The 12,639-nt window shown below is 40.0% G+C and overlaps 2 protein-coding genes across 2 annotated transcripts; one reads left to right on the top strand and one right to left on the bottom strand.

Annotated features, from left to right (window-relative positions):
* Positions 1–22: 22 nt before the first annotated feature.
* LOC134811063 (tubulin alpha-1A chain-like) lies at positions 23–2,289 on the top strand. Its single transcript, XM_063817774.1, has 4 exons — positions 23–200; positions 461–985; positions 1,244–1,618; positions 1,783–2,289. The coding sequence occupies exons 1-4, from the start codon at positions 198–200 to the stop codon at positions 2,233–2,235; spliced, it is 1,356 nt and encodes a 451-aa protein (XP_063673844.1). The 5' UTR covers positions 23–197; the 3' UTR covers positions 2,236–2,289.
* Positions 2,290–3,628: 1,339 nt separating this feature from the next.
* LOC134826516 (upstream-binding protein 1-like) lies at positions 3,629–12,288 on the bottom strand. Its single transcript, XM_063838903.1, has 11 exons — positions 12,198–12,288; positions 11,942–11,989; positions 11,638–11,742; positions 11,375–11,516; positions 11,084–11,186; positions 10,666–10,772; positions 7,553–7,702; positions 7,024–7,092; positions 6,865–6,906; positions 5,484–5,575; positions 3,629–4,872 (listed from the first exon to the last, which is right to left on the bottom strand). Exons 1-11 carry the CDS (start codon positions 12,278–12,280, stop codon positions 4,329–4,331), a joined length of 1,485 nt encoding a protein of 494 aa, XP_063694973.1. The 5' UTR covers positions 12,281–12,288; the 3' UTR covers positions 3,629–4,328.
* Positions 12,289–12,639: the final 351 nt, after the last annotated feature.

The following is a 12,639-nucleotide window of genomic DNA, read 5'->3' as shown; positions in this document are numbered from 1 at the left end:
TGAGCTTCAGCATGCAAAGGTCAAAGTAACGGAGCTTTTCAGTGAACTTGCTTGTTTTTCAAATTTAAAACCAGCCTCTATACCATGGAAACTATTAACTATAATAGCTATAAAGAGTCACGATATCGTCTAATTTCCATTCACCTTTATTTATAAGTTTGGCTACGTTGCTCCAACTTTAATTTACCAATTTAATCATGGTGAGTGAAATAATACAGTTTTTTAATACATAATATAAAAACACCGAATGAGAAAATACATTTTATTTTATCTACTGCTGAGAATCACAAATAATTGATAAAAGACGTTAATTTATAGGTAGCTGCTTTTTGTATCATTAGCTTTAGAAACTAATAGTAATAATTATGAAATTATTTATCAATTACTCTTGTAATGATTAGTGCTATAAAATAGGTAAACAATAACCTGGATTTTGAACTGACATGTTTTGTCCTTTCAGAGAGAGTGCATCTCGATTCATCTCGGACAAGCCGGTGTCCAGATCGGTAATGCCTGCTGGGAACTTTACTGCCTGGAACATGGTATCCAGCCTGATGGCCAGATGCCTTCTGACAAATCCATCGGAGGCGGTGATGATGCTTTCAACACCTTCTTCAGCGAGACTGGAGCTGGCAAGCACGTTCCCCGTGCCGTCTTCCTTGACTTGGAACCCACCGTTGTTGATGAAGTAAGGACTGGAACCTACAGACAGCTCTTCCACCCCGAACAGCTCATCACCGGAAAGGAGGATGCTGCCAACAACTACGCTCGTGGTCACTACACCGTCGGCAAGGAGATTGTTGACCTTTGCCTGGACAGAATCAGGAAATTGGCTGATCAGTGCACTGGTCTCCAAGGATTCCTCGTCTTCCACTCCTTCGGTGGAGGTACCGGATCTGGATTCACCTCTCTTCTCCTGGAGAGACTGAGCGTGGACTACGGAAAGAAGAGCAAACTTGAGTTTGCCATCTACCCCTCACCTCAGGTATCTATCCTTCTTCAATATAATTTTTTAATTTAAGTTAATCTGCACTGAACTGACGACTGATCTGATGTCTCGTGATAATCTCCAATTCTTATAACTAATTTTGAAAATATTGTGCGAACCGCAATAGCGTAGAGTGCAGTTGGGTTTCAAGTTTTGTCGAGATGGCTATGTGGCCATAATCCTATTATTATTATTAATGAATTATCTTCATGGAAAGTACAGCATTGCTAGGTCTGTAATTATGAATACGTTCAGGTCTCCACCGCTATTGTTGAGCCCTACAACTCCGTCCTGACCACCCACACCACCCTCGAGCACTCTGACTGTGCCTTCATGGTCGACAATGAAGCCATCTACGACATCTGCCGACGAAACCTGGACATTGAAAGGCCAACCTATACCAACCTGAACAGACTGATTGGACAGATTGTCTCCTCCATCACCGCTTCTCTCCGATTTGACGGTGCTCTGAACGTTGATCTGACTGAGTTCCAGACTAACTTGGTGCCATACCCCAGGATTCACTTCCCTCTGGTAACCTATGCTCCAGTTATCTCAGCTGAGAAGGCCTACCACGAGCAGCTCTCAGTTGCTGAGATCACCAACGCTTGTTTCGAGCCTGCCAACCAGGTCAGTTCTATATACAAATATTTATAAAAACTTACACATCGTCGTTATAAATAACGTGAAAAGGTTAAAGTAGTGTCTGGCTTCTTTTCCAATGGTCTATATCTTTTTGATTTTTTTAAATTCTAAATAATTTGGAGAAAACCTTAACAGCGAGTAATTTTCAGATGGTGAAATGTGATCCTCGACACGGCAAATACATGTCTTGCTGTATGTTGTACCGAGGAGACGTTGTCCCCAAGGATGTCAACGCTGCCATCGCCACCATCAAGACCAAGAGAACCATCCAGTTTGTTGACTGGTGTCCCACTGGATTCAAGGTTGGCATCAACTACCAGCCACCAACAGTTGTTCCCGGAGGTGATCTTGCCAAGGTACAGAGGGCTGTGTGCATGTTGTCCAACACCACCGCCATCGCTGAGGCCTGGGCTCGTCTTGACCACAAGTTCGATCTTATGTACGCCAAGAGAGCCTTCGTCCATTGGTACGTAGGAGAAGGTATGGAGGAGGGAGAGTTCTCTGAGGCTAGGGAGGATCTTGCTGCTCTGGAGAAGGACTACGAAGAGGTTGGAGTTGACTCTGTTGACGCTGACGGCGAGGAGGAAGGTGAAGAGTACTAGAAACTTTGTAACCAAATAAGAACAGGCTCTGTAGTCTAATTTTAAAATTCATAATTATTATATGTAAATCTCTAAAATTGTGTTTAAAAAATGTTTTCGTTTCACTGCAATACATATAACAAAACCATTAAACTTTCCATTATTACTCGACAATTAGCATTCTACCAATACGAGGGGACGCAAAGACTTATTCTATAATATTATTTGGTTGGCCTTTTTTTGACACGTTCGTCATCATGTTAATATAAAGTTCGGAAAATAAATTTACTTCTGGCTAAGACTCCAAAAATTTTAATTTAGAAGAAATTTTCCATTTTAGTATTTTGAGCATAAAAGAAAAGCACTAATTTAAGACATTATACCATTATTTATAGCCACATTCAGTACCGATCATTTTGTGTACTATGAAACTCCCATTTACCACTAAAGTGACAAAATTAATTCAAGATAGATGTGAGATTATGACTCCTCAAAGGTTAGTATTTTGGCGAATAGGACTTGCAGATTGTTTCCCCTTAATTGATTTTAGACGGCTCTCTTTTAAGCTAGCCCTTTACTATTTTGCCCACAATGAAACATAGATATATACATAGATCGTTTAGATAGTGTTAAGTGTAGAGCATTATACCATAGCATTATAAAGAGCATGTGACTTCAAATGGCGAGATTATGGTATGGTACATCCGACCAGGCGATGATATCGAAATTCCTGATTAATCTACAGTGAAACTTTCATCCTTGAACCAGATTGAAACCGTTAGTTAGACCATTTTCCTGAGTAAGATTCTAAATTCGAGTGGCGTAAGGCGCAGAGTTTGGGCGTGGGTCTACGGTTCGAAGTGGTGACAGTTTTTATTCTAATTTCAATTTTCTTGAATAGCATGATGAATGATGATGCTGAAATATATGTGATTTGATAACTTATTTACCCGAGAAACATCATTGTCACAAGCACGCTAAAGAGTGACTTTCTGGTACAGCTTCGAGAGCCATCTATCTATAACTGTCCGGCGACAGTCTTTAAGACGTTCCATTCTATTCTGGCACCCTGGAATTTTACCATAATTTTTACAAGTTTCAGCACCTTTTGCAAATTTCCATAATAACTTTTGTAGTTCGATCATTTTTGGGTCCGAAGATAGCTACTCCGACGGTTGACGTTTCATTGTATCTAAAAATAAAGATCTAAAGGCTCATCAAATAGCTAAGCATAGTTATAATGTGTATCATGCATTTATTTTAGAAGATGAGAAGATTAAGTTTTCTGTCATTTGCAAAGTTGGGTCACAGCATGTCGTCAGGCAACGAGACTAAGTGATAGGATAGAGTAGAGCAGAATGAACACTGGTAAGGTGTAATTAAGTGCTGCAGACAATTAAAATCATAAATTTTTACAATAAATTAACATTGCATGAAAATATAATATACAAGTAAAATTAATTTCAAATTAACAGCTGTTCAAGTTTACTTCATGCCATATTATTTATACCAGACAGGGAAAATTTAATCGATTATTCTTCCAACATAGAAAGCAGCTTCATCTTTCTATAACATGGAATGCTGTAAATATTAAAACATTTAGTTTCGGGCTAGTAGACCCCCCACCCCCATTTTAAGTAATTCCCACAAGCTCCCAAGTAACTTAGCTTCTCCCAGCTTATATTCTACATACTCCCGGATAGATTTCAACCTTCAACAAATGCTCCTGACAGTTGAACGGATCACTAAAACACTTGATATAAACTCGTGACTTAATCACGGATGAACAATGTAGTAGTATAAATAAATAAACTACACTCTTAATCTAGTCCGTTTTCAAACTTTCTCTAGAAATAATTAACATCTCAAGTGTTTAGGTGATTAAGAAAATGAGGTTCCAGTTTCCACCAATATGACGGAGATTTGATTACAGAACCGCAATGCAATATTCGATGATAAGGGTCACAAACATAACGGAAGGACTGTTATCACTTCACGCACTTGTAGTTTCCACTAACTGATATCGATTTGTTAATTCACAAATCCTCAACTCTTCGTTCTATAGTAGATAACAGTATGCCATGTTATTAGACACATTCTTATCACTACTCACTTCATCTCAGGTCCATGATGAACAACTCAGCTCTGTCAGTCGGTAACAAAGAACACTTAAAACACGTGTCATTCTCCAAGTGTCTTACTACTTCGTCTGTTACACAGATATTAATCCCATTAGGTCCACTCTTCTGAACAGCCCCCACTGAGTTGGGATCCAGACTGAAGGCTCCACAAATGTTCCCAACCAGTTCCCGGTAAGTTAGACTCTCCAGATAAACAGCCTGGTGCACTGCGTTGGGTGTACCTTCCAGCATAACGTACAGACACAGTTTAGAAGTTACTGCTTTGTTCTGCAGCGCGTTGTGTAGCCTGATACCGTCCGTAGCTCCGATCAGATCCGTCAGATCGTTCCGGGACAGTCTTAGCAGATCAAATCCGGAGAAGTTGTTGAATGTTTTGATGTGGCCGTTGAAGCGGTTGTTGCGTAACCACCGCAGAGTGTCGTGAACTGAGGAGCGAGAGGTGAGGGTCCAAGAGTCACGACTTTCTCCGATACAGGGCTTCTTGGGGGAGTTGAGCTCGTTATCAGGGTCAGAGTAACTGAAGAAAAAGTGTTAAAATCGTTATCATAACTTCGCTGAATAATAATTTAAATAAACGTTTTGCGTCTCATTGTATAAGAGAAATAATAATGAGAAATAATCACGATAAATCGCACATCAAAAAAATAACACTTCAATTGATTTTTCTACGTAGATATTTGGAGCGATGTTAATACCATATTACTATGCTTTTTTTGTACTATGCTTTTGTCCGAGCACGCAACACGTTGAAGAAATGGACCAGATTTGCAAGTGATGTGTTTAATTTGATTGAAACGGTGTGACAACACAATAAACGTACGTGCTGCGCGTACATTATCTTCAGGATCAAATCGCGCGTTACAAAATTCGGTTTTCAGATGTGACCGATTGAGAGCCAAAACAAAACTTATGTAGTATTATTGTAATAGAGGAAGATTTAAAATCACGGGTTCTTAGATTTCGGAATTCAAGTTTTTAGCCGCATTAATTCTGATTATGGTGATCGTATCGAATATTGGGAGTTAAAGATCTACGACCAAGCATAATTATAAACTATATCGTGCAAGTTCCAACGCCTCTCTTCAGCTAATTATAGAAAATATCAACAAAATAAGCATAGTTGCATACTTGTCCGACAATTTGCTATTGTCAGCATAGTAGGCGGACGTATTGTAAGCTTCACTGTAGCTGCAGCTTGATACATCAAATGTTCTCGTTATCTGAAATAATTTTAACTTTCACATCAAACGATCATGCTTTATTTAAAAAAGTGAATTTTTATGTGGCAGTTATCAGCCGGAATCCTGCCTTGGTTTGAGATAAATTATTATTTTTACTGAGTTTCTTTTACTGAGTTCACAGTAAACCCACGATTGGGTACCCTGGCTAAGGTTCCAGCTGTCCATACAAAAAGCTCAGCTGCTCATCAGACATCATTTAGTGTAATGGGTCCCAGACTCTGGAACTGTATATCTTGGCACATACGTGCAGTCTCAAAGCATGATGGCTTCAAGCATCATATGACGGCATTCATGCTTTCCTTGCCGGATAAACCGCCAACCCGGGGCTTCACATCACCGAACTCCAATTCTATACTGGACTGTCGTAACGATCGAGAGGCATCTGCTCTCTGGGGTGGTCAGCAACTCTGATGGCCTGTCGAGTTTCGACGAAGCAGATCAAAGGTATAAAGGTAAGGAGATTTGTATGAGTTGGTTAAGCTCTGAAGTGTAACGTTGTATTTCCTAGATTGTTCTAGACAATTTTGTCTTCATAAACTTCAAAAAAATAGATGATATTTATAGTATAATCCCAATGCCTATATTTCAGATTAACTTAAGTGATCCCGGACAGCTGGAGTGATCCCGGACAGCTGGATTGGTCCCGGCCAGCTGGAGTGATCCTGGCCAGCTGGAGTAATCCCGGACAGATGGAGTAATCCCGGCCAGCTAGAGTAATCCCGGCCAGCGGGAGTGATCCCGGCCAGCTGGAGTGATCCCGGTCAGCTAGAGTAATCCCAGCCAACTGGAGTAATCCCGGCCAGCGAGAGTGATCCCGGACAGCTGGAGTGATCCCGGACAGCTGAAGTGATCCCGGACAGCTGGAGTGATCCCGGACAGCTGGAGTGATCCCGGCCAGCTGGAGTGATCCCGGACAGCTGGAGTAATCCCGGTCAGCAGGAGTGATCCCGGACAGCTGGAGTGATCCTGGCCAGCTGGAGTGATCCCGGACAGCTGGATTGGTCCCGGACGGATGAAGTGATCTCGGACAGCTGGAGTGATCCCGGACAGCTGGATTGGTCCCGGCCAGCTGGAGTGATCCCGGACAGCTGGTGTGATCCCGGACAGCTGGTGTGATCCTGGCCTGGTTATCTTGCCAGGGATTTGAGTAGAGAAACTGAACTCTGACTTATAACACTCACTAGTCACTAATTATGCTGGGTATGAGCTTATAGAAATTCTAATGGAGAAGCCCGTCAGGGCACTGTTAGAGAAGGGTAAAAACTCACGGGCTTCAAATGAGTTACATCGGACGGATTCGCTAACTGGCCCTGAAATTAATTAGTAATTGGTACTGATTACACGTCTGATAAGTTATACAGCACTATAATGACTAGTAAAATGAAGAAATTTCAAAACATTTAGTGAGGATTGTGAATAGTTGTTACCTTCTCTTCCTCAGTAAGTTTGGAAACCTGTTTTGTCTCGTTCCTGTGTTTTCTTTCTGCACCTTTATTCTGAACGATAAGGATACCCCTTTTTAGAGATAAAAATGGACAGTTAAATAAATCCATGATAGATCGTGGGGTGATGAACTATGTATTTTTTTGACACGTGATAGTGATCCGATGTTCTGATTGGTCTGGGAGCTGATAGTGTAATCTCTATCACAAATATGGTTCACCTTCCAACCACTATCCAGATCTACACAGTATTTTCTGTAGGCACTAGGACATCTTCCTTCAAACACTACTAAGTACAGTTTGTTTGTCACTTTGCAAGGTTGTGCCAAGCGCCACACTTACTATTGCATAATATCTAAAACTTTCAAACTTCCAAATATGATGATAATCAGCTCATGACGATGTCCTCACTAATTATACTAGAGGAAGTAAATTTCTCAAAGGAATGTTACCGATCAATAATAATAAACTACCTCACAAAATTATGTATTAGAATTATTTACAAAAAACATACCTGAAATATTTTCAGGACACACGCAGAAGTTCCGAGGTATCGGCTAGGTTTCTCTGTCTTGTGAATGTACGTGTCCACAGATAGTAAGAACGGCACTCCCTTTTCCCCGCTGTGCTTCCTTTTTGTGAAGTCGCCGCTCAGACAGTGGACCTGTTGAATTGATTAATTAATTACTTTTCACTGCCAAGTTTTAAATCAAGATGGTAAGGAAAAAAACAACCGAAGCAAAATAATTTTAATTAACAATCTGACCCAATGGTACTGAAATTAAGCATCTTGGTTGATATTTAAGTTATTTTTGACCATTAAAAAATTAAAAAATTAAAACAATTTGACGTATTTTTACAGACTGAATGACACAAACTTTTCTCATCACCACCAAATTGGGTAAATCAGAAACAGTTCCCAATAATCACACCCATCACGTGTGCCATCACGTGACCATGCTAATTACAGCGATCTGTCAAATGTCAGGCGACCATGTTAATTACAGGGATTTGACACACTCAAACTTTGCGGTTGCGACAGAGACTTTCTGTTAGCTCTTAAGATAGCGGTAATAAAATCCTTAGTAATTTAAGGTGCTAAACATTGTCCAAAACCAATCATTGAAATGTAGGCGGGAGCCGGGAGGATGCTTTGTCTAAGTGGTCTGTTAAAAAGTCACTTGGTATTGGTAATGACACGTGGTGGTTATGCTGGGATTTGATTTGTGAATACTACAATCCTGTCACAAACTTGCACCTCCTCCCAATCCCCACTATTATATTAATATATTAGATAGTACATTATACATACAATATGACTTACTTGACTTAAGGCGGCTTCAGCGTCCGAGTATTGATGCGCTGTCTCCATAAAACTCTATCCGCCATAAGTCCGCCCATTTCTCCAGTGTCGTTGAGACCCGTGTCAGCTCGTAGGCTATCAACATAGGTCATGGCTGGTCTCCCCCTACTCCGCACCCCATGAGTTGGTTCCCAGAGTAGCAAGCGGTTTGCGACTAGTTCTGGGTGCCGGTGGATATGGCCTGCTAGTCGCATCCTGCGCTCTTGGATCTTCATGGTTGCTCTCGGTAGGTTGCCATAGACTTCTTTGTTGGTTTTTCGCTGCTTCCAATCCACATTAAGTGCCATCCTTAGCATTCTAGTGTAGCAGCCATCAATGCGTTTCTTCAATTGCTCTGTCAGCGTCCACGTTTCAGAACCATAAAGAAGTATTGATTCCACAGTAGCAACAAATAGACGGATCTTCAGTCCTCTTCTAAGGTCAGACTTCCACATCTTCTTCAGCTTGTGGCAGGCTGCCCAAGCCTTAGCTTTCCTGACCCGCAGGTCCCTCTCTGTTGTTGCTATCCAAGCTCCAAGGTAAACAAAGTCTGTCACCTTTTCCAGCTGGTTTCCAGAACAACTATTAAGACTACTCGCCTCCTCTGTCATGTTCAGAGTCATGAACTTAGTTTTAGTGCCGTTCATGGCTAGCCCAACACTCAGTGCTGCTTTCTCAAGCCTGTCCAGGAGTAGTTTTGCCCCTTCAATGGTATCAGTGATAAGGGCAACATCATCTGCAAACTCGACGTCTGCGATCTTTTCGGCACCAATCCTTCTACTCCGTGCAGGCCTGAGAGTGAACCCAGAGTCCGAGTCATCATCGTCTATAGACACTGTCATGATATAGTCAATCACGATAATGAACAAGTACGGGGCAAGAGTGTCTCCTTGCAGTACTCCAGCCAGGATATCAAAAATTTCTGTTATACCATCGGCTGTAACTACTTTAGCCTTTGTGCTCGTGTAGATACCCTCAATGAGCCGCACTATGGCTTCTGGTATGCCATATGCTTTCAATATCTTCATGAGCAAACCTCTATGCACACTATCGAACGCCTTTTTGAAATCTATGAAAACCATGGTGGCCTTAAGATTTTTGGCTCTAGCACCCTCCATAATTCTTCGTAGAGCAAGGATGTGCGATGTTGTAGAGCGCCCAGGTCTAAAGCCATTCTGGTTGTCCCTTAAAACTTCCTCAAGACTTGGCTTCATCCTGTTCAGCAACATTTTGTTCAGAGTTTTACTGACTATCGATGTCATCTATCTATTCCGAACTTCAATTGCATACTTATTTTGAAGCTCACCATCCGACTTCAGGGCACTATAATCATAGTTAACTTTTTTCGGAGGCCTGTGTCCTTTCCTAAAGCTAACTTTGATCTTACACACTACAACTCTGTGATCAGATCCCAACGACTGAAAAGTGTTGTAAACTTCAGTGTTCTTTAATGAGTTTTTCCACTTCCGCCGTATGAGGATATAGTCAATCTGACCTTTGTTAAGTGTCCCATCGGATAAGAAGGTCCACCTCTTGTTGACCTTCTTTCTGAAGCGGATATTGGTAATTTCCATATCGCACTCCAGGGCAGTGTCTCTCAGTAGCTCTCCATTCCGATTGGTACGAGTATGAAAGTACCAACGGGAATCTTCTTCACTCTCCTTTCCAAGCCGGGCGTTCATATCTCCCTCTGTGATCAGCAGGTGGTGCGCTGGCACATCATTCATAGCCTGTCTAAGGGTGTTATGGAAATCCTCCGCTTCTTCAACTAGTGCTGCCTCATACAATATTAACATATTATATATTAACATATTATATATTCTGTAAAAAGATGGATTTATTAGATACGTGCACTGTGCAGTAGTGTATGATAAATGCTGAATATGGCAGTGCAGAGTATTACAGTGGAATTATACAATGTTATAAATTACAACGTTTACTTGTACTTTTTCGATATTCGATATGCCTGCGGTTGAAAGAATTCAATGTCAAAAATATGTTGTTGAATATTTGACGTCACGTACTTTAGCTTAGCTTTAAGTGCTTTTAATAAGCACCTTGTAAAAACACGGATTAGATAAAAAAAACATATTACATCTCCAACAGTGAAAACAAGTGAAATCAAGTAAAAACAAGTGAAAACAAGTGATACACTAGAATGTATAATTCTGGCTTCTCTAGAACACTTCAATTGCGGTTTTATTGTAGTTCCCGTAAACATTAAACACAGACCTCATCACAAAGATGAAATTGGCAATAAAACATAGTTTGAAGACAGCAAATACCTTGATAAAGAGAGAGCCAACCTTGGCAGGATTCCAAACAACATGTACACTGTTAGGATTGAGAGTATCGTTCGTTACTGACTCTGTATTTACACATGTAGAGCTTACTGCAACACAGTGGGCTTCTTTTAGCAATAAATAAATTGATAAAGTAAAATACAATACTTTTTAAACTTATAATAAAGTAAAGTACAATAATTGTAAATTTATAATAGGGGGTTCGTATTCATCATGCAAGTTTTAGTGAATAGGTTTTTTAAGTATATACATTTTAATACTTTCAACAATACTATATATTATGGCAGTGTCCAAAAAGCCCGCCCAGTCCGCGGACTACTTATGACATGATGGTAAACAGATCACATGAATAGTATCTTGGAAGCAACCAATGAGCAAGTGAACTGAATACCAGGCATACCAGCTTCAAGAAGTCTGCAATTGTTCTCACTGTTCCACTGATCAAACATCTCTCGTTCCTTGGCTTGTAGCTTCTTTTCTTGGAGTCGCAGTAACACATTTGACTGGAAGTTACAAGAATTTTATGAGACTACCATATAAGGTAATGTCAAGGTAAAACTACTATATAAGGCAAACAGTACAGCAGTAACGAATCATTTTAAAGCTTTCATAACATTGACTGTGCTATAATTAGATAAACGTATAAGTTGAGCAACAATTACCATATGATGCTAGGAGATAAAACACTTACCTCAATCATGTAACCACAGTAAAGGTTTGGAGTGTTACATTTGAATGTCATTTCATAGGTTTGCCCCTTGTTGAAATACGTCAGGTTATTCTGGCTTTCTTTCGTTGATAGTGATTGTGGGGCTCCAATGATGTAGGAAAATCTAAAATAGAAAATATCAAGTCATGCGTATGTCGACAGATAATAAACTCGCTATTTCTTTAGATGAAATTTAATTGGTCAATGATAAAACAATAATATAATGATTTTCCAGTTGCAGTTACCTTGCAGCGATATCCTCCTTGGTTTCACTCTTGTCATCCTGCACCTCTTGTAGTTCTCCAAGCTCTACTTTAAGAGTGCTGATACTGAACGAGTCTGTTTGATCTCTGAAGATTTGTTATTATTGTCATGATGCTACAAGGTGCAGAGATAAACATTGCTTTTGGTAGCTGAAGGTAGATACAAAGTTGTATTCCTGAAACTCGAACTTTGTAATGACAACTGAGCTTGGAAATCTAAATGGTTCATCTATCAATCATTCACTTCATGATATTATATTTTACATCGGGTTATGATTTAACGTACATGTCACAGTTGCTTATCTGTCCATTCGATTCCAAGTGGAAAGGGTCCCTGAAATATTAAAAGTTTTAAAAGCTTGCTACAAGGTTTGAAGAAACCTAGAGTGATTCTTTAGATTAAGACTTGAGAACAATTCATGGAATAAATACGAAGAATGTAGTCAGAAAAAGCATCAAGCTGGACAATATCAATAACTGCTTATGATGAAGGGGGATAATTAACTTTTTGTGAACAAAGAACTGTATTTAGGGCTACTTACAAATCCAAGTTATCAATTGGGTGACTAAAAAACGTCTTTTCTGCTTGCATTGGAAGATCATCATTATCCTTCCAGTCAGCCATCCTAAAATTATTTGAACGTAATGTTCATAATCTTTTAAATAGAAACTTTGCTGACCGTCTCCTTAACCGAAATTTCGCAGTTTTGACTGAAATTTTAACCAGTGACCAATCAGTGAGTTCGGTGAGAGTGACACAAATCACCATCAAGGTACTGGAAGCAGTATATGCGGAGAAAACTTTGAAAATATTCGAATTTCAGCTTTCCGCGACCCAAATTTTACTGTTTTGACTAAATTTTTCTTAAATGACCATCTTACAAGGTCACTGAGGATGGCACAAGACACGATTGAGGTTCCCAAAGAAAGATTTGATAAGCGGAGAATCGTCAGAATACAAAACGAGATTTTAGAAGATATTTG

The sequence above is a fragment of the Bolinopsis microptera genome, chromosome 2 (genome assembly GCF_026151205.1).
Source record: "Bolinopsis microptera isolate Bmic1 chromosome 2, MBARI_Bmic_1.0, whole genome shotgun sequence".
NCBI classification, from domain to species: domain Eukaryota; kingdom Metazoa; phylum Ctenophora; class Tentaculata; order Lobata; family Bolinopsidae; genus Bolinopsis; species Bolinopsis microptera.
Note: the sequence above shows the minus strand (reverse complement) of the source record. Positions and strands in the feature narration are given on the sequence as shown.